The sequence below is a fragment of the Penicillium argentinense genome (assembly GCF_028826775.1).
Source record: "Penicillium argentinense strain IBT 30761 chromosome Unknown utg000005l_segment0_segment0, whole genome shotgun sequence".
NCBI lineage: Eukaryota > Fungi > Ascomycota > Eurotiomycetes > Eurotiales > Aspergillaceae > Penicillium > Penicillium argentinense.
The window spans coordinates 4567796-4594519 of record NW_026622664.1 but is presented as its reverse complement, the minus strand read 5'-3'; the positions used below and the strand labels follow the sequence as shown (position 1 = coordinate 4594519).

At 52.7% G+C, this 26724-nt stretch overlaps 11 protein-coding genes across 11 annotated transcripts; 6 read left to right on the top strand and 5 right to left on the bottom strand.

Moving 5' to 3' along the window:
- Positions 1–84: 84 nt before the first annotated feature.
- On the bottom strand, positions 85–1432 carry N7532_006507 (MutT/nudix family protein; the record flags this gene model as incomplete). The annotated part of the gene is made up of 4 exons (XM_056619001.1): positions 85–323; positions 412–652; positions 1116–1208; positions 1382–1432. 4 exons carry the CDS (start codon positions 1430–1432, stop codon positions 85–87), a joined length of 624 nt encoding a protein of 207 aa, XP_056475160.1.
- Positions 1433–2999: 1567 nt separating this feature from the next.
- On the bottom strand, positions 3000–3755 carry N7532_006506 (HAD family hydrolase; the record flags this gene model as incomplete). Its single annotated transcript, XM_056619000.1, has 1 exon — positions 3000–3755. One exon carries the CDS (start codon positions 3753–3755, stop codon positions 3000–3002), a length of 756 nt encoding a protein of 251 aa, XP_056475159.1.
- A 1732-nt stretch (positions 3756–5487) lies between these two features.
- On the top strand, positions 5488–7425 carry N7532_006505 (initiator tRNA phosphoribosyl transferase family protein; the record flags this gene model as incomplete). The annotated part of the gene is made up of 4 exons (XM_056618999.1): positions 5488–5785; positions 6136–6308; positions 6510–7179; positions 7283–7425. 4 exons carry the CDS (start codon positions 5488–5490, stop codon positions 7423–7425), a joined length of 1284 nt encoding a protein of 427 aa, XP_056475158.1.
- A 96-nt stretch (positions 7426–7521) lies between these two features.
- N7532_006504 (aldo/keto reductase family protein) lies at positions 7522–8440 on the bottom strand (the record flags this gene model as incomplete). Its single annotated transcript, XM_056618998.1, has 2 exons — positions 7522–7857; positions 7928–8440. 2 exons carry the CDS (start codon positions 8438–8440, stop codon positions 7522–7524), a joined length of 849 nt encoding a protein of 282 aa, XP_056475157.1.
- Positions 8441–9314: 874 nt separating this feature from the next.
- N7532_006503 (alpha-actinin, sarcomeric (f-actin cross linking protein)) lies at positions 9315–11495 on the top strand (the record flags this gene model as incomplete). The annotated part of the gene is made up of 4 exons (XM_056618997.1): positions 9315–9373; positions 9459–9525; positions 9648–11255; positions 11310–11495. The coding sequence occupies 4 exons, from the start codon at positions 9315–9317 to the stop codon at positions 11493–11495; spliced, it is 1920 nt and encodes a 639-aa protein (XP_056475156.1).
- Positions 11496–12322: 827 nt separating this feature from the next.
- N7532_006502 (putative RNA binding protein) lies at positions 12323–13741 on the top strand (the record flags this gene model as incomplete). The annotated part of the gene is made up of 6 exons (XM_056618996.1): positions 12323–12361; positions 12423–12497; positions 12745–12776; positions 12831–12877; positions 12931–12970; positions 13027–13741. The coding sequence occupies 6 exons, from the start codon at positions 12323–12325 to the stop codon at positions 13739–13741; spliced, it is 948 nt and encodes a 315-aa protein (XP_056475155.1).
- Positions 13742–14341: 600 nt separating this feature from the next.
- On the bottom strand, positions 14342–15625 carry N7532_006501 (WD40 repeat domain-containing protein; the record flags this gene model as incomplete). The annotated part of the gene is made up of 5 exons (XM_056618995.1): positions 14342–14478; positions 14547–15166; positions 15222–15317; positions 15378–15417; positions 15490–15625. 5 exons carry the CDS (start codon positions 15623–15625, stop codon positions 14342–14344), a joined length of 1029 nt encoding a protein of 342 aa, XP_056475154.1.
- Positions 15626–16608: 983 nt separating this feature from the next.
- Positions 16609–19256, top strand: N7532_006500 (WD repeat PLAP family protein; the record flags this gene model as incomplete). The annotated part of the gene is made up of 3 exons (XM_056618994.1): positions 16609–16779; positions 16867–17320; positions 17404–19256. 3 exons carry the CDS (start codon positions 16609–16611, stop codon positions 19254–19256), a joined length of 2478 nt encoding a protein of 825 aa, XP_056475153.1.
- Positions 19257–19423: 167 nt separating this feature from the next.
- Positions 19424–20311, bottom strand: N7532_006499 (NADHX epimerase; the record flags this gene model as incomplete). Its single annotated transcript, XM_056618993.1, has 4 exons — positions 19424–19959; positions 20013–20078; positions 20140–20248; positions 20300–20311. 4 exons carry the CDS (start codon positions 20309–20311, stop codon positions 19424–19426), a joined length of 723 nt encoding a protein of 240 aa, XP_056475152.1.
- A 359-nt stretch (positions 20312–20670) lies between these two features.
- Positions 20671–21297, top strand: N7532_006498 (mitochondrial 37S ribosomal protein bS16m; the record flags this gene model as incomplete). The annotated part of the gene is made up of 3 exons (XM_056618992.1): positions 20671–20747; positions 20803–21115; positions 21253–21297. 3 exons carry the CDS (start codon positions 20671–20673, stop codon positions 21295–21297), a joined length of 435 nt encoding a protein of 144 aa, XP_056475151.1.
- Positions 21298–23394: 2097 nt separating this feature from the next.
- On the top strand, positions 23395–25288 carry N7532_006497 (RNA-binding protein; the record flags this gene model as incomplete). The annotated part of the gene is made up of 2 exons (XM_056618991.1): positions 23395–24946; positions 25005–25288. The coding sequence occupies 2 exons, from the start codon at positions 23395–23397 to the stop codon at positions 25286–25288; spliced, it is 1836 nt and encodes a 611-aa protein (XP_056475150.1).
- Positions 25289–26724: the final 1436 nt, after the last annotated feature.

The following is a 26724-nucleotide window of genomic DNA, read 5'->3' as shown; positions in this document are numbered from 1 at the left end:
TACTTTCGGATATTTCAGCTCATCTGTTTTGTTCGAATACATAATCCACTGGCAAAGAGTCACCCCTGAATTCATCACCGAAATTCATAGCTTGAGCTTCTTCATGAGCTCCAGCCCCTCAGCAAGAGTGCCGACGCGGGCATCGATAGCATAGCCCTCCTGTTCCAGTCTCTTCGTTTCCTCAAACAAAGAGGCCATCGGCACAGAGAAGCACTCAATGAACTCATTCTCCTCAAGCTCTGGCTTGGGGTTCTGATTCTCAGATAGAGTCATATCGACACGCACGTGAACCATGTTCAGATTGGTATTGCAAAAGCCAGGGTCTAGACGTGTCCACAATTAGTCGATCCCGTCGTAGATCAAGCCACGCCGTCACATATACACCGGAGGGAAAATTGTTGGGTCACAAACCATTGTACATCACCGGGCTCGTCTGCTCAGCCACACCGACGTAGCCGGTCTCCTCTTTGAGCTCACGCACAGCGCATTGCTCGGGCGTCTCGCCAGCATCGATAAGGCCAGCCGGAACTTCAATGACGACCTTGCCAATAGGGGGTCTGTATTGCTTTTGCAAGAGTAGCTCAGGCCCCGACGGCTTGTTCAGGATAGCGACGATTCCTACACCATCGATTTCGCAATTGGCGGGGCGGGTCTGGCAAATCCAGTTAGTGAAAAGTCAAAGACGGAAGTGACGTTTCCGATCACTGCCCTGATTTGGCATAGATCATATGAGACAGAGCACAAGAGAAAAGCGAGATCCTGAAACGGCCCCGTGTTAGGTTTGAGGCAACCAATCCCAAGATGGCGGTGCTTGACGGCAGCGTGCTGTCCCCACACATTCCGCTGCGTGCCTAACGATATGACAACCCATACCCAGATCCACTGTAAGCTGATGCCCGCGCAAGACGAACCACCTGAGAAAATCACAATGCGGCTGAACTCTTGGGGACATAAGAGTGGAGAGAGGCAGCCCTTCCAAGGCTGTTCGCATTTCGAATTTCGCGCTCTGCTCTTTTTTCGGGGCGGTGCAGATACTCTTCGGCCAGGGGCAGCAATCACGATGCACAATGCAGAGGGACCCAACCGAAAAAAATGAGGCACGAAACAAATCTTACCTGTCGCTCTGCCGATTCCCACGTTCTTTCAACGCCGAGGGGATCGGTGTAGGTGGTTTTCACCAATCGAGCCCAGCGAGCTTCGGCCGGGTCCTATTGACGTTTCAAAGTTAGAAGTCCGATAATGCAATGAATGAGAGCATCTAATGAGCGACTGGGTACATTGAGGGAGACAGATGGGGCTGGAAGTTTTACTTCTGCTGGCGCACCGCCTTCTCCGCCGGGGAAGTTTAATGGAGCTCAGAAACAAACAGAGGGAAGCGTACCAGTGGACCTCGTGAAACGATCGTGGACTTGGCCTGTGTGGGTGTCGACATATTGCCGGATTGGTATGGCTGTGTATGCAAGCTGACGGAAACGAGGGCGATTGTTCTCGTCGAGGTTTCTAAACTCGAAGTCTGGGGTGCCTGGAGTATGCCTGGGGTATGCCTTGGGCCGCAGCGGTCGTTAGGGTTGGGGACTACTCCAACTGTTGCAGAGTGGAGGAATGAGGGGCGGGCGTGATGCCGCCTCGACGCTGTAGGCGGGGTGGGTCCTTATCTAATCACGAAATACATTGTTCTGCATTCTTTGCGAACATATTTGAGTGTCGTTTTGAAAAAAAAAAAATGCCATAAGGACATAACAATTCAAAGTAATGGAAAATTTGGAAATGTGCTTTGTCCTGCAGGTTCCGTTGGCAATCGGGGTGAGCTTGGCAGGGGAGTTGGGCAAACAAGGCTGCGAACAACAACAAAGGTACAGTGTATAGTTTGTTTGATAGAATCGTAAGCAAATTTGTATCCATGGATGCGTTGTTTGCCCTTCTCGGAGCTGAATTGGTCCAGCGATGTTCATCTATTCAGAGTTTATAGCTGTGAAATAAGAACAGAATCATCCAACAAATTCACAGGGCAGTCTTCGAATAAGCTCGAAACTGTCTCTTAGTGTGCCCTTCCCTTACACGCACATGGCCTACAAAACCACCATATGAAACCATACCATGAGCCTTCATGGCTCTCAGGCACACTTGAATTGCGTTGAATACTAGTATCTCCATTCGATTACCCGCAAACCTAAGTTACCTAGACACGAAGGCGAACCACGCCGAGCCCTCAAAGCCACAGACAAAGACAACCACAATCTGCTTAGAAATACATGATAAATCGTTTTCAGGGCTAGCACACACACTTAAGCCAAGAGACCAGGGATTTTAAAATGAGCCATTTTCCCACGTTTCATTCCAGAAGCACTCTAGACTAACGGAAAATGGAGGACTCCACGAGACACTGCCCCGGACGGCTCGGGAGTGGCCGGGGAACTTGTTTTAGTAAAGGCCCACGACTGTTCCGTTGTCCCAATAGCAGAAACGAAAGAAAACATGTGAAAATGGCAAGGGATGTGATTAGTTGGAGTCATTTTTCAGGAGGAGGCAGCGGAGTTGCAGGCGTTGCGGATAGATGTGATTGATAACGCTAAGATGGAGAGGGCTGTGTTACACAGTGTGGCGATCAGAACCACGCACGCCTTATTGGTTGCTCGCAAATTTCTACCAAAATCGAGATCTTGGGTTATCTATTTGGCTCTTCACTGAAATAATCGACGACTTCGGTATCTTATTGCCTATGAAACCTGTCTATGCAAATAAAATAGTAATGCAAAGAGAAAGAAAAAGTGGTCACATCTTGATCTAGAGTAGTCAACAGGGCTCCCAAGGCCCTTCATTTCCCACATTGAAGTCATCTCTCTTCGATGTTTGAGGAGTTGGATGCGAAACAGACAGGCGCATCCAAGGCCAGGCGAACGCAAGACAAGTCCCAAAAACGCAACAAAAACAAATAAAGCTCCCAAACTACCTTCGCTTGCTAACATGATTCGTGTGTGAGGATATTTAACGCGGGGTAATCACAGGCTCGATTGAGGGATGTCAGCGGGAGCGTTCTCGAGATACTCAAGGCATTTCTCGAACTCAGACCAGTCTCGCATGAGGACCTTCGCGCCGAGGTCCATCAAGCGCTGACCCATTTCCTCCCGCATCTCGCCATCATAGCTGCCAACATATGCAATGACGGGAATGCCAGCCCGGATAGCAGAGAGAGCACCGGACTTGCTGTCTTCCACCGTAATCGTCTCGGCCGCTGTCTTGCCAACCTTCTCCAGGGCATGCAGGTAGATGGCCGGGTCGGGCTTGGTAGTCGGCGTGGGAAGCGAAGTGGCGGCGCTGAAGACCTTGTCCGCATCAAAGTACTTGTCCTGATCGACCTTTTTGATAGATGCCTGCACGCGACGGAGCGCCGACGAGGAAACGACAGCGAGACCGTACTTCTTGGAAGCGAAGAGCTTGTCCAAGACCTCGTTGGCGCCGACACAGGGCTTAGCCTTGGCTTCCAACTTCGCAATGACCTTGTCCTCTTCCTTCTTGACATAGGCCTCCAGGGCGTCCTTCTCGATTTCAAATTTATACTTGGCCTGCAGGGAGACCATCATGCCGCGGAAGTTCTGGCCGACAAAGTCCTTGATGAGCTGGTCGCCGGTGTAGCGGTCGGGAATGCCATTTGCTTCGAGGATCTCGTTGGCCAGGTCGGCGCAGGCCTCGAAGGCCAGCTCCTCGGACAGGACGAGGGTGTTGTCGCAGTCGAAAAATATCTCGGTGATCTGCATGTCGCCGGTTAGCGTCGGGTGGGTCTGCAGACGAGGGGTAATGGGATCACCGTACTTTAGGCATGGTGGATATGCGGAGAGAAGATCCGGGAATCTCTAAGTCTTGTTGATCTAGACGTGGGAAGAATTGAATGAAGGGAAGAGCAATGGCCAATTTTTCAAGGGATGTAAATCGCGGCGTTGGGAAGGGAAGGCGGAAGGGGGAGAAAGGGCGAGCGGGGTACGGCAGTAAGGCACCGTCAACACACAGGAGGAACCGGGATGCCTTTTAAGGACAGGCACAACCCTGTACGACCGCGTCGTCGAGGAAGGAACCGGGCGGGTGCGGGTGGGGTAATGACAAGCCCGAGGTACAGCTACCTGCGACGTCATGGGCGGCAGTATGCGCCAGAAGGTACCAGTACCTTCATTTCTAGCGCCGCCCGAGAATCCGCCAATAGAACCGCCCAGATTGACGAGGTCGCCCACTAGGCGATTCGGAGCTTAGCGCTGGGCTTTGCTCTCGTGGGGCTTTGCTCTCGTGGAAAGTCGCAGAAGCCCGGTCCTGGTTACACTAGAATTCTCACCGGTTGGGTAGGAAGTTGTGTCCCTCGGCAGATTCTCGGATCACAGGTGAACCATCTGTGCCTACAGTATACTGTGTTCACGATCGCCTTTAAGTTGTTGCTCGATTTGAGTCTAAAGCACATATGATCTATGTCGGTCTGTGAGGTATGGACGGACGTCAACGTGACAAAAATGCAGTCGCGGACCGTGCATTTGTCTTTGTATTAGGTCTGGTGTTCATCGCCAGGGCCTGAACTCGGTCCGCACGGTTGTACGAACGTCATATTCGTATTGGGCCCTGATTTTGCGACTTGCCAGCGGGGCTTGATATGACCCAATTTACTTCAACGGAGAAGTGCCCTAATATTATTCTAGAATCAGAACTTACTCGAAAGAGCTGGAATCTAGTACGAATAGATTAACCTCTAGAGACCATCACAGAGATGTCAAAAACACTACTAGTATGTGCCGAACCTCGAAGTAGCTTGTTACCATTACTCTTAGTTGGCCTAAGCACGTACAGAAGCCAACGTCTCACGTAAGGTAATCAATCATCTGTGAGAGACCACTTTCTTCATATACTAGTTCTGTCAGAACTAGTTTTATCATCGGATGCTTTTGCTTTGCTTTTTTCGATTAGAGGCAGAGGTTTTCTCGCCGTTAGAGCATCTACGCTGTGGCATGGGCGAGAAGTCTACCTTAGGATAGGCAAAACATGGAAACGCGTAGAATCCACCCACACCCACTTTGTACTACTAGTAACTCCACTTCTCATTCCATCTGCTTCTACCTCGCTGTCCCCAGCAGAGCTCCATCCCCTACCTTAAAATTCATTCACGGGTATCCACCTTGTACTTCACCCACGCCCTGATTGGCCAAGTCAACCTGGTGGATCACAAACGCACCTCATTTTCACAGCAGCCAACGACCGAATTGGCCATCTTTTTGCGAGCTGTATTCACAACGCCTCTGCATTCTCTGTCGACAACCAACAAGCATTATACCTCGCCCGGTACTGACCAAATTCTCAATAACGACCCCCTGGTCGGACATTAGCGCGGGGCACTCTCGGCACGACCCTAAAATACGACAGCATTGTGCCCCTCCATATACATCCCTACCCCAGGAAAGTCTACCCTAGGTAAGGTAAAGCGTACAGTACTCTTGGCGTGCCGAAACCGACAAGATGTCCGGAGAATCATCGGGTTCATTCCCGACCCTGGAGTCGCTCCATTTCCCGTCCGCTCAAATGTCCATCTCGCAGACCCTGTCCTCCCTGCGTCGGTCTGCGCTTTCGGTCTCAAACCGACTCCAGTCCATTGAGACAGATGCAGCTTTTGTGCGCGAGGTAGCGTACCATTATGATCTGCCGCTGGTCGCGAATGAGCGTTGCGGCAGTTGGTATATTGATCCCGAGACGAAGGCTGGTAGTGCATATTTCAAAAGCACGGATGGTCACACCGGGCAGTGGGACTTTAGCTTTCGTAGGCTGAATTTGCAGCTTCTGCCGCTGGCAAGGGATAATGGAGGGTTAGTCTGAATTGATTTTGTGATTTTGTTTGTGACGGGCTGCTATCAGATGATTGATTATGGTCATCTTTTTGCCATTTCCCGCTCAACGCCCCAGTCCTTTGATAACCTCCGCCTGCATGAAAATCGTCGAAACTAACCGAATCAATCAATCCCGACAGATGCGTTATAGTCGATTCAACCCGCCGAGGCAAATGTACGTACCAACTCCAGACGTGGCAGCCTAGCCGACGCCATCTCGCTCTGAAACGCTCGCAGCCACGATGCACGGAAATAGCACAGGTATACTGACTATCCCACACAGTAATGCCAGACGCCCTTTCTAAAACAGTCCCGATCTGGAGCGCCGTTCTAAATCGAGCCCTCTTCCCAGAAAAGACGGAATACCACCCAGTCCAACTCCCGCCAAACTACCTCGGCGCCTCCGAAGAATCACAAATAGAATCGCGAATCGACAGCTTCGTTTCATCCCTCAAGGTACACCCTCCGGTCTAACCCTTGCCCTCCACACCGCCAGTACCCCAATATGAACGCGTTCGAACATGTCAGGGTTGCAGCTATCATGTGACCCCTCCCACACCCTCACCCTAGGGCTTCACCCGGGTGAAGGGTGACGAGGCTAGGCACCAAATCACATACATACCTCGACGAGGAAAGCAAGGCTAATTACGAACGCAGGGCCTCAAATTGGATCTGGAACAGCTGCGTTCGCAGCTCGGCAAGCCCATTCGTGTTGCCTGGGCCAATCGCTCGTACTTTCACCCGACGGATCTGTACAAGGGCGATGCATACTGCTTGCTCGTGCTATGCTCCGCTTCCAGGCGGGTGCAGGGCGCTGAGATATCGGAAGGAGGGTATATCCAGGGTGCGGGTGATGATAGCGAGGGATGGGCGCATGGACTGACGCCCTCCGTGTTCTGGGAGAACCAGGATATTCTCAAGTCCACACCGGAAGAGGGATTGCCGGCCTTGATTAAGGAGTTGGTGGCTGGTCAGTCGCGGCAGGGTGCGGGTCACGATGCGACGCTTATTGGGCCGACGTCGAATCTCTTTATTGGGGTGTCTGATGCGCTCAAGGAGGCTGGTGTCGGTCCATATGATCTTGTTATTGATTGCAATGGGGATCCGGCTGCTGTAGAGGGGAAACCGAAGCGGTTGAATCTGGGCTGTGCGTCTGCGAAGCTGGGGAGTCGAGATCTACGAAAGTCGCTGGATAAAGTGCGGGACTTTGTTTGGGGGCATCTGGGGTCGGATTCGTCGTTGTCGTTGTTGGTGATGTGCGAGAATGGGAAGGATCTTTCGGCAGGGACGCTGCTTGCGATTATTTGTCTCTTTTACAATGATGAAGGTAAGGTGACAAGCATAGTGCCAGGAAAAGAACTTTGCTGGATATATTCAGACGCTAGATGGAACGGAAAAGGGAATCAAGGGACTGACTATATATCGTCTAGGGAAATTCGACGTCTCGCAGGGAGAGCATTCCGTCAGCAAACAATATATCCGACAGCGGCTAGCCTGGATCGTATCATCAAAGCACGACGTGAATCCGTCCCGCTCGACGCTTCAGTCGGTCAACGCGTTTCTCATGTCGTGATGCTGTCCCCAGATGGGAGGCCTCAGCTCGTGATTGAGTCCTGCCAGATCGAGTCGCAAGCAGCTCGACCTTACAGTTCCGTGCGCAATGTGGCACTCACTCGTTCTCGACAGCTTCCACGATGGCACCGGCACTTCCTTGATCTAGGGTATCCAAAATATCCATGTCCTCTGTGCTAATATCGAAGTCGAAGACATCAGCATTGGAGGCGATCCGCTCCGCGTCATCGGTCTTGGGCAAGGGCACCCATTCCTTCTGCAGCGCGTAACGGATCAAGACCTGCTGCGTGGACTTGTTATATTTCTTGGCGACGTCGACCAGAGTCGGGTCATGGGCTTTGTTGTTGCGGACAATGGGGGAGTAGGCTTCGACGATGATGCCGTTTTTCTTGCAGTATTCATCGATCGTCCGCTGCTGACACCACGGGTGGAGCTGAAGAGTGAACCGTTAGCAATCTTTCTTGCACATGACCATAAATACAACGAAATGAATCAAGACGAACCTCAATCTGGTTGACATGCGGCGGCCACACCTTGGCATAGGAGCGCATCTCTTCAATGTGCTTCACCCCAAAATTACTCACGCCAATGCTCTTCGCCCGGCCCTCACCGTGGAGCTTCTCCAGCGCCTGCCACAGCTGCTTCCTCCCGGAAGGACCCGAGCTGGAGCTGTGAATGAGGAACAGATCAACATATCCGCCCGGTCCGCCGATCTTCTCCACGCTGGCCAGCAGCTTATCGTAGGTCGCCTCGACGGAGCCGGCGGGGCTGAGGATTTTGGTCGTGACGAAGACCTGGTCGCGCGGCAGGCCGGAGGTGCGCACCGCCTCGCCAACCTCGGTCTCGTTGGCGTAGAATTGCGCAGTGTCGATGTGTCGGTACCCTACGTCGAGGGCCTTGAGGCAGGACTGGACGCACTGGTCGGTGGGCGAGCGGTAGACGCCAAAACCGAGGCGCGGGATGCGCTCGGCGGAGTTGGGGAGGGGCAGAAGGTCGGTGATGCTGTAGTTTGGCATGGTGACGGGGGGATTGGCGAGGTGGGAGAATGCGAAGAATGCGAATTCTCGGAGCTGCCAGTTCCTTCAAATTGTCCCCTCGCGCCCCGCTCTTTGCCGGCCCACGCCATTCGCATGATATCATCTGATTACTCATGGCTTCCCCCGATGCTTCTAGCAGACCGCGTCATTCAAAAATTTCCCATCACACAATTTGTGAGTAATGAGAATAGTAGTAGAGTAGGGTAAGTTTATTAGTGCCAGTATGTATTTTAGTATTTAGTTGTGCGAAAGTGCAGTCCAATGCTATATGTGCTACTAGTAGTGTGTGGTACTTTCACAATCACCTTATGCTAAAGTATGGTACCGCCAATGCCAATCGCCAAGCAATAAACCACTAAGTACTCTAATTAAGTTGACGAACCCGCAATAATAATTGAATCTCATTGCGAAATCCAATCTCGTCTGCTGGCCGCGATTGGCCTGTCGCTGGCCAGGGCCCGACTGTCTATGCGCCCGATCGCCAGGGGTGAGGCACCCATGGTAGCGCGAATCGCTGGGATCGGATCCAAACAATGGCGATCTAGTCACATCGTACCCTAAATAGACCACGTAATGTCGAGGGGCTGTCTCAGACAAAGCCTTTGGCCAGCAATCGAGAACTGACAGAAGTGACAGACTATAAAAAGCGCGGTTGCTGGGGGGATTGGCAGAACTAGCACCCCGCCCCTGGCCGATCGCCCGGCTGGAAATTACTCTCGCATCCTTCCCCTTGCCATCTCTAGTCCCGAACCGGTCGTGACCTGAAGCGTCGATCCCGAACACCCAATTCTTTGCTCCTCCCGACGTCTGCACCCCGCTCAAATCGCAATCAGCCCTGAATGTCGCCGTGAACATGTTGACGGTCGACGAGAAGCAGTGGATTAACGTGCAGCAGAAGACCTTCACCAAATGGTATGCCCCGCCCCTGTCTGCCCCTCGTCCTCGCGGGGTTCCTTGAGGCATGCTCGCAGCGCCCGCTAACTAATTCACTTTCCAGGCTGAATGATAAGCTGAAGGCCCGGAACCTGGCAATCGAGGACTTGGTGACGGATCTCTCCGATGGAGTAAGTCCTCCGGCCAGGGCATTGTTTACACTTTCACCCGCCGTCCTTCGCTCGCTGCCTGTGCCTGTGCAGACAACGCATTCCCGCGATACCTGTGTGACTGACAGATTGCCTGAATTTAGGTGATCCTGATCCATCTCCTCGAGATCCTCGGCAATGAGTCCCTCGGTCGATATGCCTCGAAGCCGAAGCTGCGCGTCCAGCGATTTGAAAATGTCAATAAGAGTCTCGATTTTATCAAGGGCAGGAAGATCCAGATGACCAACATTGGTGCCGAAGACATCGTCGATGGTAACCAGAAGATCATTCTGGGTCTTATCTGGACCCTCATTTTGCGATTCACCATCAGCGATATCAACGAGGAGGGAATGACCGCGAAAGAGGGTCTGCTATTATGGTGTCAGCGAAAAACCGCATGCTATGAGGATGTGGAAGTGCGCGACTTCTCTACTAGCTGGAATGACGGATTGGCCTTTTGCGCTCTACTGGATATTCACCGACCGGATCTGATCGACTACGATTCCCTCGATAAGACCGACCACCGTGGGAACATGAAGCTGGCTTTTGACATTGCTTCCAACGAGATCGGTATCCCCGACCTTCTGGACGTGGACGATGTGTGCGACGTGCCTCGACCCGACGAGCGCTCGCTTATGACATACATTGCGTACTGGTTCCATGCCTTTTCCCAGCTGGAGAGAGTCGAGAACGCCGGGCGCCGTGTGGAGAAGTTCGTGAACAACATGCATGGGGCTTGGGATATGCAGTCGGGCTATGAGCGCCGGATGAAGGCGCTGCTCGAGGCAATTCGTGCCCAGCGCGATCATTGGCAGAACTCCTCGTTCGAGGGAACGTACAAGGACGTCAAGGAACAGGCACATCAATTCTCCATGTACAAGCGGAACCAAAAGCGCGAATGGGTTGCCGAAAAGTCGGATCTAGCCGCTCTGCTTGGTAATATCAAGACGAAGCTAGGCACGTATCGACTGCGCGCCTATGAACCACCTGCGGAGCTGAGCCTGGAGACGTGTGACTTGGAGTGGGAGCTTCTGACCCGAGACGAGCACCAACGCAGCCAGCTGATCAACGAGACAATTCGCGATATCAAGAATTCCCTGCGCCGATCATTCGCTGACAAGGCCAACGATTTCGCTCTGACATTGAAGACACTGTCCTTGGCCATTTCCGGTTTGGATGGTGATGTTGAAGATCAACTGGACCATGTGAAGAAGCTCAATGACAATCTTCCGCCGCTGGACGCCTTCCTCGATACCATCGCTGAACTCGACGAGCAATGCGCCGAGGCCAACATCGAGGAAAATGATTTCACCACTTACACCCTGGACGAACTGTCCTATGAGCTCAGTCTCGTCAAGTCCAGCATCTCCAAGAAGCTGGCATTCCTCGATAACCAGATGGTGGCTCGAAATATGACCAACCTCACCCCCATCCAACTGGAGGAATTCGAGTCCGTTTTCCGCCACTTCGACCGAGATTCCTCGAATACTCTCCAAGAACTTGAATTCTCGGCGGCACTGGCCAGTCTGGGCCTAGTCTATGATGAGGAGGAGATGCACCACACGTACCTGGAGACCTGTGGCCCCAATCGCCTGGCCCAGAATGCGGGTGTGAGTTTCGAGCAGTTTATTCGCTTCATGGTCAGTGTCACGGAGGACCAGAACACCGCCGAGCAAGTCTTCCAGAGTTTCAAGGAAGTCGCCGACGGCAAGGTACGTAACATGCAACCCCTCTAACCTGTATTTTCGCGCTAATCTTTGATGCAGCCCTATGTCACCGAGCTCGATCTCCGACACTCTCTCATCCCCGACGAAGTTATCGAACATCTGGTCAAGACCATGCCCGCGCACGAGGGACCCGACATGCTCGAGGATCGCGATCTGGCCAAATTCGACTACATCAGCTTCATGGAGAAGATGATCGAGGAGAACAAAAAGAATGGGATGGATTGAAGGGGAAATTACTTTGAGTTGTTCTTTGCACAGCGTCGCCGGTCATACTGGAGGGTCTTGCTTCGAAAGGCGTTGTGATTTCTGGCGGTGTTTCTGTCTTGTGCTCGATTTTCTACCTTCGGGTAGCCTGCAGCTTCTTTCCTGTTTGAATATTTATCCTGCATCCTGGGGTTCGGGGGTCTGCCTCTTTCTTGTTATTTCTATCTTCTATTCAACGTGCTCTTGTTTGTAACAGCTAGGATACCAGGATACCATTGAATCAGAATATCTTAATCTACCCATCTTTCGTTGAAACCGGAGGCTTCTACGTGGCAATATATGTGTCGGACTTCATCGAGAGCCACTTATGATACTGGTGTAGCAAGTTGTAATCATCTCGGCGATGTTCTATCATATAAATTGTAGCTCCGCCTTGCCGAGTCCATCCACCAAGCCCGTGTCTTGTTGCAAAAGACATGTGATTCCCCTAGGTCTGCATGACAATCATTTGCTAGGAACAGAATGGAATAGCTCCATCAATATTTTAGGAACCTGGATTTTTCAGTTATGCCATACTGCGTCGTGGAGCTGTTGCACCCCCAAATCTGGGAAGGCAACTTACCCTATTGCCATTCACTCGATATGGTCTTTGATAACAGTCACGTGATAGCCCCAGCTCTTGAGCGCGTTCCTCGGCGGCGATCATCATCCATCCACGTCCTTCGTTGCAGACGCAGATTGTCGGCCGCCACCCAATCATCCCCCGGTCGATACTTTTGCTCGCCCTCAATTTCTTCATTCATCTTCTCTTTACCGCTCACCCCTTCTCACCTCACTCATCCGCCGCCATGGACCGCAGCCTGGAAGAGATCATTGCAGAAGACACTGTAAGCGTGCCCGTCCCTCTATGATGTTTCCCCCAACTGACCCAGGTTTTTGTATACACAGCACAAGACGGGTCGTTCCTCCGGTGGCCGTCGCGGCCAAGGCCGCCGTCGTGGTGATCGCGATGGCATCAAAAAGGTATATTCACCAGCTCCTGTCCAAAGGCGACGGTGCATTCCACCGTCGCATTGACGATGAGTCTCTCCGCTGACTTTTTCTGTCAATCACAGGTGCTGATTCCATTCCCCGCCTCGAATTACTCTAAGCTGTGACACACCGTCGTTACCCGTTCTCTGGGAGGTTCCGGAGCCTCGACGAGGACGCCGCGCCAGACTCGAAACGATTCTGTGTGCACGCTGAATCCGTGCTAATACGATCCCAACAGCCACGCGCCCAAGAGCCATTCGACCTGAACCTGTGTGCAGCCCTCCCCGTTTGACATGATTCGAATGCACCGCTGACAGAATCTAGCGACTGGGTTCACGACAAGTACAAGGACGTTGCCGACGAACGTCACGGTAGGTTTCATTTGGAATTGGCCATCTTATAACATCTTCTGACTTTGAATTAGTTCCCTCCCGTACATCCCGCCGTCGCCAATCCCCCAACCGGTAAGGGCTTCCTTGCCAAACCCCCAGCAGATTGAACGACAACTTAAACAATTTAGCGGTAGCTCGGGTCTGACCAAGGTTCGCGTCGAGAATCTCCACTACGATGTTTCCGAAGGCGAACTTGAAGAACTTTTTGAACGAATTGGCCCGGTTACCGAACTCAACGTCGCTTACGACCGCGCTGGACGCTCCGAAGGCGTTGCGTACATCACGTACAAGCACCTCAAAGACGCACACGAGTCGATCGAACGGTTTGACGGTGCGAATGCGAAGGGCCAACCGATCCGCCTGAGTCTCATTCCCGGCCGTCGCGGCGGTGACCGCGATGAACGTGGCGGCGGCAGTCTCTTCGACCGTGTGGGGGGTCGCGGACATGACCGCAGCCTGAGCCCTGGCGGTCGTCGCAGCGACGTCTCCAAGCCCGCACCCGAGCACATTGACCGATATGTTCCCGGATCACAGACCTCCAACCGTCGCGATGGACGCGATGCACGCGATGCACGCCGTGGCCGACGCGACAGACGCCCCCGAAACGCCAATGGCAATGCCGAGAACGGTGGCCGCCGCTCTAACGTTCGGCCCCGTAAGACTCAGGAAGAGCTTGATCAGGAGATGGAGGACTACTGGGGTGGAAACAATGGTGGAGAGACTGCTGCACAGCCCGAACAGGTCGGTCAACAGGCTGCCCCCGCCGAGACCGCTGCTGCTGCTGCTGCTCCTGCGGCTACCGCGCCGGCTGCTGCAGACGATGACATCGACATGATCGAGTAAAGGAATACCTTAAGGAACTTTGTTAGGGTACCCTCAGTACCGGTAAGCTCGATGTTACTTCTATTTCTGCGCAAATGATGATGATTCTCACATTTCTTGACTTCTAGCTGGTCTGCATATTTTTTGTTTGTTCATTCAAGAGTAAAGTAAGAATCCTGGGGTAGTCTTTGCTCGATTCGCCGCAATTTGATCTGCGATATGGACCTGTAATTTTACCAACATTATGAATTTGCCCTGGGTTGATTAAATAGGATTTTATGGCTTTGAAATTTATGGAAGTCCTCGGGTTTTTTGTCACCTTTTCGCATATCGGATTGCTCTAATACTTTTGCTCCGTTACAAAAATTAGAAAGGATTCTAGATCTATGATCTGACGACACTGCATTCATCTTCTTCCGTACCTGTATTACTCTAGAATGATTGAAGTGCTTGAATTCTAGCCCTTGCGACTCTGATTTCTCGATCTTGCAGTGACTGTGCCTGTTCCTTTTGTGGAGAAATTCATGCAAGGAAAGATGGAAGTGTAATCAAAAATCCGGCGAGAGTACCGGTGCCCGATTTCTTTTGCTTTCTGCTTTCATGTTGTTTTCAAGTGTCCGATCAACGCCACAGTCCATATTGCTCTCGGCAGGCCTTCCACAATTTGATGGTACCGTCTTCGCTGCCAGTACCGTAGAGCTTACCGTCGGGCGAGAAGCTAATGGACCAGATAGGACCGTGGTGACCTTTTTGCACCTCTGCACGAAAAGGTTAGTCTCTGTTTAAAAAAGGCAAAAGGGGAATTAAATGACAGAGGGTCACATACCAAGTTCTTCATCGTTGTTGAGGTCGTACACACGAGCCCAGGTATCTCCAGCATTACCTGTAACCAAACGAGCCGAATCACTATTGACGGCGGCACTAGCGACCTCATAGTCGAAATCAGCCTTTTTCAGTAGACGGCCTGGCTGCATCGCGTCGAAAAGATAGACGCTCTTGCCAGCGGCGACAGTCAGGATACCGGAGTCGTTGGGGCGAGTGGCGAGGGTGTTCAATTCACACGAGCCGATGGCTCCATCAACGCCGTACTCGACGATTGGATGACGCGAGCGCAGATCCCACCAGCGGATCTTACGGTCTTCGGCGGCGCTGGTCAGGATGTTGTAGTCCTTGTTCCAGACAATGGATTTGATGGTGCCACCGTGGACGCCGGCGCCGATCTCATAGCTTGTTGCTTCGCCGCCTGTGGGTGGGAGGGGAGGAGAGGATCCGGCACTACCACCTCCGCTGGAGCCGCGGGAGAGATCCCAGATACGCAGCTTCTTCTCTGCCCCGCCTGTGGCGAGAACTTGGGGGCTTGCCTGGATTGGGAAAGCAATCGAGCGCACGATGTGATTGTGCTGGAGAGTGTGGAGGCATTCACCCGTGTAAGTGTCCCAGACCTTGCTGATCTCAGTTAGTAAAAAACAAATTCTCTTCGAATTCAGGAAGGAAAACTTACGCGGAGAAGTCTGCTGCCGCGGTAGCTGAAATAGCAGCATCGGCAGACAGTCGGGACTGCCATACTGCACCTTTGTGGCCAAGAAATGTGCCGATCCTAAGCAAGAATTAGTAAACTTCCATACTGAATGTTCTCGCCTTAGTGGGTCGGGCTTACCAGTCACCTGTAATACCATCCCGCAGCATAGGATTGTTATCTACAAACCGGTTAGCTTTTGATATTCTTGAAACACGCAGTTCTAGGCGAATCGAAGGGTCATTCCACATACCTTTGCATGCCGAGATGAGGTAGTACAGCTCTTCTTCCACAGTGGAGGAGAAGCTCAAATGGGTCACAGGGCGTGAGTGCCCGTGACAGGTAAGAGGAACGACTTTGGGGATATCTGAAGATGAAGTTAGTTTCATTACGCATATTGATTTTGATTGGGGCTGGCTCACCGGACGCCATATTTGCGCAGGTATTTGCGGGTAGGTTGGTAAGGGTTATTCCAAGTTAAAGAGATGATTTAATCATCCACTTTGAACACTGCGAAGCGTGTGGGAGAAGTGGCAGAATCCAGAAAGTGAGGATGCGAGTGAGGGTGCGAGCGAGCCGGAAAAGTACAAAGGACAAAAGAGATTCGTCAGGGTCGTCAATTCGTCAAGATCTTGTACAGAAGGACCGAACCGTGGGATCGTACCCCACGTCAACTGTCAAATGCCTCGAGGCCACAAGAATATCGCGATGCCCATGCGATATGAATTGAGGGTCACCTGCACGCTGAGGTAATCCGCTAGTCCTGATTTGGTTTAGAGCTGCCTCGGCTTGGGGCTTCCTTCGAAAACCTAATTGTTATGTACGATGTACGCATCGATACCTGCTCAATACGCATACAGTGGAGATGTCCCTTCTATCGCATACTGATAAATTCCGAATTGCGTCCTGATTTTCAATGCGTGGTGATGGGAGCATGATTGAGAAACCTTGGACGCCCTTACAGCCTCTCAACCCCGCCGAGGGGTTCTGTTCACCGCCAATTCCTTTCCGCTTGGGCACACACCGAATAGCTCTCCTGGCAGATACACCCTAATGGGGCATGGCATGCTCACTCGGACAGACCACCATAGGCTGGAATAGCTACAGGGTGGCCTCGTCCCACCAGTACCCATAGACATTTGATATCGGAGCTTCTTTCGATAAGAAATGCTTCGTAGACCTTCAGGTTTGCGAATCAACATGCACCCACTATAGCCATAACTCACAAATAAATATAGATCTTCCTAGGTTTTAATAGCACCAAACTCACCACTCATACCACATACTACTGCACTGGCAGATATCTCGAAATAAACCCGTTAATAATCGCATTCTAGCAGGTTCGTCATAGCTCCACCGCCCACGTGATATGATGCAGGCGGGGACCCCAGAACGACCAAAGGACAACAACGGTCACTCTCAAAGCTCTGCATTGCTCGTGACCTTCTTCTTGGTTTCCTTTCTTCCCCTTCGCATACTTGTCACGGTTATATGTATGCCTGACTTCAAGCTTTCCGCGTCCCTTGAGGGCCACGGCGACGACGTAAGTATCCCGATCCCCGCCGACCATCTTGGGGCACCTTGATGGCACAGCAAGGTCCAATGTACTGATCTCTGTTCTTGACCATAGGTTCGTGCCGTGGCCTTTCCCAACCCAAATGCAGTCTTCTCAGCATCGCGCGACGGTACCGTCCGGCTCTGGAAACTTGTTTCTTCCTCCCCTCCTACATATGATTACACCATCACCGCACACGGCCAGGCGTTCATCAACTCCTTAGCCTACTTCCCTCCTACACCCGAGTTTCCCGAAGGTTTATCTCTCTCTGGTGGTCAGGATACTATCATCGAAGCCCGACAGCCTGGCAAGACGGCGAGTGACAATGCAGATGCGATGCTACTGGGCCATGGTCATAACATCTGTGCATTAGATGTTTCCCATGACGGCGGTTGGATTGTCAGTGGTAGCTGGGACTCTACCGCTCGTCTCTGGAATGTTGGACACTGGGAAACCGAGAAGGTACTTGGCGAACATGGAGGAAGCGTCTGGGCCGTGCTGGCCTATGATAAGAACACCATAATCACTGGTAAGTTCGCCAGCTATAGATCTTGGGAGCTATTGAAGAAGGTAACTGGCCTCTAAATGACTGCCTCTAACTGAATTCATCAGGTTGCGCCGATCAAATGATTCGCATATTCGACACCTCTGGCAATCTCCGAGGAAGCGTTAAGAACTCCAATGACGTCGTCCGCGCTCTTTGCAAGGTCCCACCCTCGAACCCAACCGGCGCACATTTCGCATCAGCCAGTAATGATGGAATCATTCGACTTTACACTCTGGAGGGCCGTCTTGTTGCTTCTCTACATGGACATGAGAGCTTTGTCTACTCGCTTGCTGCACTTCCCTCTGGAGAGTTGGTGAGCTCCGGCGAGGACCGCACTGTGCGTGTATGGAATGGAACCCAGTGTGTCCAAACCATTACTCACCCTGCGATCTCAGTTTGGAGCGTTGCAGCATGCAGTGAGAATGGTGATATTGTTACTGGTGCTAGCGATCGGATTACCCGTGTCTTCACCAGGAGTCCGGACCGTGTCGCGGCCCCGGAAGCCGTACAACAATTCGAAGAGGCCGTTAAAGGCTCTGCTATCCCAGCGGAGCAAGTCGGTAAGATCAACAAGGAGCAACTCCCTGGCCCCGAATTCCTCCAGCAAAAGTCAGGTACCAAGGAGGGTCAAGTTCAAATGATCCGTGAGACGGATGGCAGCGTCACCGCTCACACCTGGTCGTCTGCCACGCAAGAGTGGATTGCCGTGGGTACAGTTGTCGAGTCTGCAGGAAGCAGTGGACGCAAAACAGAGTATCTTGGACAGGATTACGATTATGTATTCGACGTCGACATTGAGGACGGAAAGCCGCCCCTCAAACTCCCATACAATGTCTCTCAGAACCCCTATGAAGCAGCCACAAAGTTCATTGGGGACAACGAGCTGCCCATGTCATATCTCGACCAAGTCGCCAGCTTCATCACACAGAATACCCAAGGTGCTACCCTTGGTCAGGCTGAGGAGCCCACTCCTGCTGGCGGAGACCCTTGGGGCACTGAGCGACGATACCGACCCGGCGATGCGGCCAATGAAGCAGCCCAGCAACCCATTCCCGAGCCACGACCTCAGGTTCTCCCTCAAAAGACCTATCTCTCAATCAAGTCTGCGAATCTGAAAGTGATTTCAAAGAAGCTCCAGGAAATCAATGACAAGCTTCTTTCCGAGGGTCCAAAGGAAGTTACTCTAACTTCATCCGAGGTGGACGCTCTTGCCGCCCTTTGTGGTCAACTGGAATCGGGGAAGCAGTTAGCCGATTCACCGATCCTTGAGAACGGGGTTCCACTGATCTTCAGAATTGCTACTTCGTGGCCTGTTGCCAACAGACTTCCGGGGCTGGATCTCCTTCGCCTGCTGGCTGCCGCTGCACCCTTCGTTGCCACCACGGAGTACAATGGCGACAACCTCGTTGCGGTCCTGCTAGGAAGTGGAATATTCGACGCTCCCCTCAATGCGAACAATGCAATGCTTTCCGTTCGCACCTTTGCCAATTTATTCGAGACTACTGCGGGTCGGGACTTGGCTATCAGCTCTTTCGATCAGATTCTAGCCGGTGTGAGATCCGCACTGTCGAATGCTGCTGACAACCGGAACCTTACTATTGCCGTCACGACTCTGTTCATCAACTTTGCCGTCTACATCACATCGGACGGCAGAGAGAATTCTCCCGGCTCTGCTGAGAAGGCCCTTGTTCTTCTCGAGGACTTGACTAAGATTATCGCCAACGAAAAGGATTCTGAGGCGATATACCGTGGCCTCGTCGCAGTGGGTACCTTGGTCAAGGCTCTGGGAACTGAGGTCAAAAGTGCTGCAAAGGAGGTTTACGAGATCGACAGAGTCCTGTCCCGGGTTTCTGGATCTGGTCCCGGAAAGGAGCCACGTGTCAAGGGGATTATCGGTGAGATGAGAGAGGCTCTGTAATTCCGAGAGGTGATGCGATCTGGGGGATGCATAGATAGATTCACGCTACTACCTTTTAACGACGACAACGTGATATCCAACTCTTCAGGTCTTTTCAAGTCGTACTTCATTTCCCTCTTGATCCCTTCGTAGTTCAGCCCACAGTGTCGTATCTACAATCGACAAGCTTAGATCCTCGCATCGGCATCAACTCCAACCTCCATAACCTGATCAATTCCAGGATACTTAGGCAAATCAAGCCCATACTTCTCCGCAATATCCTTCGTCAAGAATCGACCACCGATAAAGTGGCGTCCAGAATAAAACTTCACGCAAGGCTTTGGCGCAGAAAGACTAATCAATGCACTAGGCATGAATCTCGCACCAGGTCCCTCCTCCGGCGGGCCGGTCGCGATATCCCAGGAACTGGGCGCATCAACGCTAAGAACAGGGACACTGGAGCGTTCAATTTCAGAGATGACGGTTCCAAAGGGCTCGCGGAGGGGTCCGCCGAACGAGAAGCCGAAGATTGCGTCGACGAGGAGGGAGGTTTCTTTCAGGGCGATACTGAAGGCATCTCCGTCGGCAATGATTGGGATTGAGAGGTTTTCGAGCTGTGTGCGGAGCCGGCTGTAGAGCTCATTTTTGCCTTGCTTTGGGTAGAAAACTGATGGGTTGTAGCCGTAGTGTGCTAGGTGGCGTGCTGCGACGAGACCGTCGCCGCCTATTTTATGTTAGGTATCAGATAGGGTTTGATGCGATTGGATCAAATCGTACCATTGTTGCCTGGTCCGCAGACCACAAGCACATTCTTTCCTGCAGAAGGAGGGTGCACACGCCATACTAGAAACGTTAAAATATGCTTCGTCAGATTAACTGAGCAGAGCGATGGGATAGTGCTCACCAGCTTGCGAAACCGACAGGCCAGCCAGCTCCATCAGCTGATCAAGAGACCAGCCGCCGATCTCCATCAGGTCTTTATCCAGAGAGGCGGCATCTTTGGCTGAGATCGCCTGAAGCTCGATTAGTCTTATTGTTTCTGGAAACAAGCAGTCAGAACAAACCTTCAATGACATTGTGGCGGCTTTGCTGTAACGACGAATGACGGGGAGCTGGAATCGTCTCACAAACGCTGAACGGAACATACAACGTATGTAGCTGCCTGAGTTTATTGTTTGTGCGTAGACTGTAATTATAGGTCTCAGGTCTTTTGACTAGCCGTTTTGCGGTCGGTGAGAAAAGAATAGGGCACAGGAAAAGCTAGCTGGCAGTTCGCAAGGTCCCATATACCTCACATTGCATCATCCCAACGACGCTATTCCTGATTGGGATATCCCGGAAAAACCCACCCGCCGAACCTCTTAACTTTTGCGGAGTTTTGGTCTCCAGCACCAGACAGTGTCTCGATCAAAGCAAACACCACACATCCGCCGCCATGGTCCTCCGAATTCGACTGGCCCGCTTCGGCAATAAGCACCAACCCTTCTACAACATTGTTGTTGCGCAAGCACGGTACGTCCGAGCCTCCCCAGTCCTCCCGAACAATCTTCTTCCGTGCGAACACCAGGCCCTCAACCCATTGCGCCGGACATGGCAGATCAGGCTATTACCGCGAATCAGATGAGACCGGAGTGGACGCAATGAAGGAAAATCAATTGAACTGGACACCACTGACTCGTCTGTCTAGGTCCGCCCGCGGCGCGAAGCCCCTCGAAGTCATCGGCACCTACAACCCCATCCCGACGGCCCGGACGGATGTACCGGACGCCAATGTGGCCCCGCGCTCGTACAAGGACATCACTCTCGACAAGGCGCGGGCGAAGTACTGGTTGGGTGTTGGTGCGCAGGCCAGTGACCCAGTGTGGAAGCTGTTGAACTTGGTGAGTGGCTCTCTACGTGAGTTGGGTGCTGCGGAAGGACGATACGGAGAGCATTTGAATACTGTCTGCACTGATCCTGAGCTCTCAAAATCCAGGTCCGTTGCTTGATATTGTTCTGTGACTGACTAGTGTGATAGGCTCGTTTGGTGGAACCCAAGCCCAAGACCTACAACAAGGCGTGATGTTGATGTTGATGGAACCGTTCTTTTCGCTGAAGACGCTTTCTGGGTGTCAGGATTCCTGAGAGACCTGGTATCTCGTGCGGTATCGACTGCCTTCGGTACCTTGGGATATAATATACCTAGAGCCTGGTACTTCTGTCCTGGCACGGCGGTCTGAACGGCTGTACTTTTGTTTCGACTCTGGCATTAGCGGCGTTTAATTGGGAAGGCCTGGTGACAACCGGACTATGTATATTATGTGATAGCGCGAACTGAGCACGTTCAACACACCATGACTACTATGTGCTAGTAGTAATCATATGAGTAGTGGACTATTAGGATAAGGTAGATCCAGACAGAATGTACCGCAATCAGGTACTACACTAATAGGAACCATAGTCCTCTGATACCACGTACAATTGTACCTTCGGCATGTGCCTGGAGCGGTCATTAGCGCGTCACTGACTCAGCTGTGGAAATCGGTCATGAATCATCCCGACTAGACCACATCGGGCCCCCCCTGGGCTGGCTCGACTGCAGGGCTCTCTGGTGCAATTAACACCACGGCCCAACCACACCCGCCGGCGGCCCTCGATAAGCCCAAGCCATTCCCTCATGCCCGCCAATCCGCGGCGCGGCTGGGCCGCCGCTGGAGGCCATTGGCCCACCGTCGAGGATCGCCCGCTTTTGAGTTTGCAGATTCCATGGGCGAGTGAGCAGGGGGGAATCCTGCTCTTCTTTGTCCCTTCATGACTGCGCGGGACTATGGCGGAGTGCTACTGTAGGTGTGCTAGCTGAGGAGAGTTAGATAGACGGTGGTTACCGTCAGGTGGGACTTGAACTTCCCCAGATCACCCGGAATGCGCACGGTCGCTCGGCTGCCCCCTTGGGCTGTCACCCCCTGCCAGCGCGCCCTTTGTTGCGAGGTTCGCGCACGAGGTGATGTGCAAGGAACCCCGTGGCGGCCCTGTCGCACTTTACCTCATGCCGATCAAGGCCTCGCGCCTTCAAGGCTTGTCGGCTCGGCTCCCCGGATGCCTGATATCGCCAACCCCGGCCTATAACAATGGATGCCGCCTGATTTCATTCTCGACTGCTGCACGTCCGTTGAAGAAGATGTCATCACCCGGCGCCGACCCCATGCCTGGTTCTGGATCTTTCTCCCTGCCGGAGGCTGAAGGCCGCGAATGCTGTAACGGTGCCTGGAGCTGCGGCCGACTCGTATCTGCGCATGCAGCCTACCCTAAGTACCGCGTAGTTTAGAGTAGAGCCAGACGATCGGTCCTCCGGTACTGACCTTGCTACCTTATTAGGGTACTCTATAATACAAGTAGCTATTGAAGATTCGTGCAGACAATTGCACGACCTCCTGCAGCGTCAACGGCACGCCAGCTTAGAAATTCTAGAAGGCGCAGCAAAACCGGGGGCATTCTTGCTCGGGGCACGCACTTCACCCACGTTCTGCAAGCGGCCAGGTTCAGGGTGGCTGCTCTGTAACCTGGTGACGGTGTATTGTCATATTGCGGACTGGTACATCCCCCAGTATGGGCAACTCCGCGCGGGACCCAAGTTCCCCCAGGCCCGGCGCTCCTGTATCGTACGCGTACCCCTGTTGAGGCGCGTCGTGGGCAGATCCATGGATCTGGCACCTGTGGACTCTCGACCGTTCCTAGTCCGGACTCTTTTCGTTCCCCCCTTCTTCCTCTCCTCCCCTCCTCAGCTTTCTCCTATCACCCAACCTCCAACTCCATCTCCCCTCGGCGCCGCGCAGGTAAAATCGATCATCCTCACTGCCCCAACTTGCGCGCTTCGCCCTCTCATTGCTCTTCCCAACCCCTGCTCTGTTCCAGACACAACGCGCGCCCCGTCGCAGATCTGATGAGGAGCGATCCTCCTGCGACAACTGATTGAGACCCGTGTCACGGTCGCCACCGTTCTTCCGCCACGCGACCGCGCCTCGCGCTTCGTCCAATTCTCACCCTCTTTTCAGTCGCGCACGACGCTCCGAGCCCGATTTGAAGCCGATTCAACTCCGTCGCCGGATCGCCTGCCCGCAACCCTCCGTCTCGTGTCGCGACCAGGAAAATCTCGACGCCACAGACCAGTCCTTTGTGAGGCATGAGCGGCAGCTCGAACCAATCCACTCGAACGAGTCCAGGCTCTTTCGGAACGACCCAGCGCACTGAATCGGTGTCCTCTGGTTCGTCGCCGACACAAATCCCCTCCAAGGCGACTGCGACAACTCAGCATGCGATGTCGACCGACGTGTACAGCCCATCGACAGTTGCGCCCAGCTCTCTAGCCCCCACCTTCACCTACCCGTTTTCGCCCCTCTCCTCTCCCCACGACGGCGCAATGCGCCTAGGATCAGCTCCGGATAACAACCTCCAGGGCCTGAATGGCTTTGGGCGCACTTCAAGCGGGAGCGGCGCGATTTTGATGCGCAAGCTCCCGCGCAACACCAGCAAGGAAGCGCTCCGCAGCATGCTGCTTTTTGCCAAGGATTTCGTTGATGCCGATTTCGTGAACTCCGACCTTCCCGAAGACGATGGCTTTTTGAGCGCGATCGCGCGCTTCAACACTTTGCCCGCCGCCGAGGAGGCGCGGGCTCTTCTCGATGGAAAACCGAACTCCAAGAACGACGCGACCATGGTGGTTGAGATGTACCCGGGCGCTCTGGGAACGAACCTTTCGAACGCGCGTCGCAACACGATCGATCACACCAATGCCCGTGGAGTTTTGGGTGGTGTTCCATCAAACGGCCCTCTCTCTCGTCAATCTTCGCGCTTCAATGGTACTTTCCAGAGCCTGGAGAGACTCTCAGCGAATGCGATCAACCCATCGGTGCAAGGTGGTCATCTCGGTCAGGGACACAGCCCTGGCGAGCTCCAAGCCATCGGCGAATTCCGTACTCCTGCCTCTGCCAATGCCTCCGACACCGGCTCTCGTCTGCACAATCTTTTCTCGCCTCAGTCTCCAATCGGAAACGGTGTTGGCGATCTGCCCCGTGTGACCGGTAAATCGATGATCGATGAAGACCCTGACGAGGAGACAAATGAGATGCTGAAGGATCCTATCGGCTATGCAGAGAATGGACATTCTGCATCGGTCTCGGCTCCCCGACGATCTACCAATCCCCAGCTCCCCACTAGTCGATTTGCCAATCTCTCTCTTTCCGCGATGTCGTCCCCGCCGCTGCCGAACTACGCTTCTGCCGATCCGCGACAGCAACGCATGAGTGTCAGTGGACCTCAGACACAATACCAGAACTCGGTTGGTCACGCTCATGGCCATGGTTTCCCCTATGGCAGCCAGCACACTCCGCGCCACAGTCTGCCCGCGGCGAACCCCAACGACTTGAACCCACCGTGCAACACTCTCTACGTGGGTAACCTGCCTCCGGATACGTCTGAGGAGGAGCTCAAGGCTCTCTTCTCGAAGCAGCGCGGCTACAAACGACTTTGCTTCCGCAACAAGCAAAACGGACCCATGTGTTTCGTGGAATTTGACGAAGTTGCCATGGCCAGCAAAGCACTGAATGAGCTGTATGGCTACAAGCTCTCCAACAGCGTCAAGACTGGCATCCGCCTCAGCTTCTCGAAGAACCCTCTCGGTGTCCGCTCTGGCCAGCCTGGTAGCATGAACCCAGCTGGTCCTCTCTCCGGCCCCGGTGGAGCCGCTGGGGCTAGCACTATGGGCAATCATAGCCACATGTTTTCCTCCGTCAGCGGTCCACCCCTGGACTCGCCGCCCCCCGGGACTGCAGATGCCCATGCCTGGCCGCCACGGTGGAGGTAACGCAATGCACGGTCAGGGCCACCCTCACGCTGTGACCAACAACCCCTCTGCATACCATAACCCCAACACCGGTCCGGGAATTCGCACTAATGGAGGCAACTCGATGATGATGTCGCCCCCTCCGCCGCCGTCTGCAGGCAATGCTCCCAACGCTGCAGCCCAGAACATGAACGGCTTCAACTCCTTCTACCCTGATTACATGATGGGTCGTTAGGACGTCAAACAATTTCCGTTTCTTGAGATTATGACCGGCATGTTTGATGAACTGGGGTATAGGGCGCATCGGTGGTTCCTTTCCTTTTCGCGAGTTAGATCAGCATTCGGCGGCTGCATTCATCTCGGGAGTATTGATTCGGGACTTTGCTTTCTTTTCTTTTCTTTTCTTTTTTTTTTTTTGTTTTGGTGACTCTTTTCCAGTTCAGGCTATCCCATTGCGTGTTGCGTTTCTGTTCTATTTGCATGTGGATTCCGGCGCACTTTTTCCGTTCCTTTTTTTCTTGTTTGCCTCGGAGGGATTTTGCATTGCAGGTCATCATCAAATTTGTACCATTTCTTACCCTTTATGTGGTCGGGGTGCAGCGCTTTCACGGCGTAATTTCTTGTCCACCATTCGTGTTTAGCATTGCCACCTCATACCCTTTGTGTTTTTATTTGCTTTTATTTGCTTTCCTGTGGCTTCCGCCCCCTTTATCTTCCATCCCTCCTCGCCTCGTCCGCGCATCTGGATTCGAAGATCCAGAGGGTCCATCTCAAAAGCTTGAGAAGACTGGACTTGAACTCACCTGAAGTACACGCAAGAGGCCTTCTAATTTAACCAAGATTCCCCTTCCATTTACTGTTTTATGGCAGCATTTTCACCGCGTACCGGATATGGATTTTGCTCTTTGCCTTGCCGCAATGCCCTTCCTATGTCAACGGATTTGTGAGCAGGGCTGTTTGATGAGGCTTCTTTTCGACCACTCTATTCTTGCCTGTATCCCTTGACCGACTTTCTTAATTTGTATTCATTTCCCATACATTTCTCTTGGCATGAATGAGTGATTCTTTGTAGCCTCGATCTCACGCGCTTTGCTTTCTCGGTATTGATTTTGACTCTTCCATTTTTGACTACCTTCCCCAATCATACATTCCGACTTTGATTTACGGGCTAGCAATGGAGAAAAAAAGAAAAAGGCGTCCGGCTCATCTGGGACGGTGTTTTCTTTACGGCACAGCACAATAACACATGGTGTCTTGCTTCGGCGCTTGGGACTCCCTTCCGATCTCGCGCATTTTACCATCTTTTCAATTTATTTTTCCTCGCATTCGGGATCGGTAGGAGAAGTACGGGCTCTTCTTTGTGGTTTTTTACCTGGGCATCTTTCATTCTTCCGATGGTTGTGTGTGTTGGTTTCATTGGATATGCTTATGAATACGACGAGGATATGAGGTGCCTTTTGTTATTGGTGCTACTTGTTACCGGTGCTACTTTGTGTTTGCGTCGCATTGCTTGGTGGCACTGATACTGATACATTTGCTTCGATTTGTACGTGATAAATTGGACTGGTTTGCACTTGGGCTGAGTTGTCTAGTTGTTATTGGACATCGAGTAGTATCAATCTATTTGAGTGATTCTAGATTTATCTTGAACACTTCCAAGTTCAAAATATT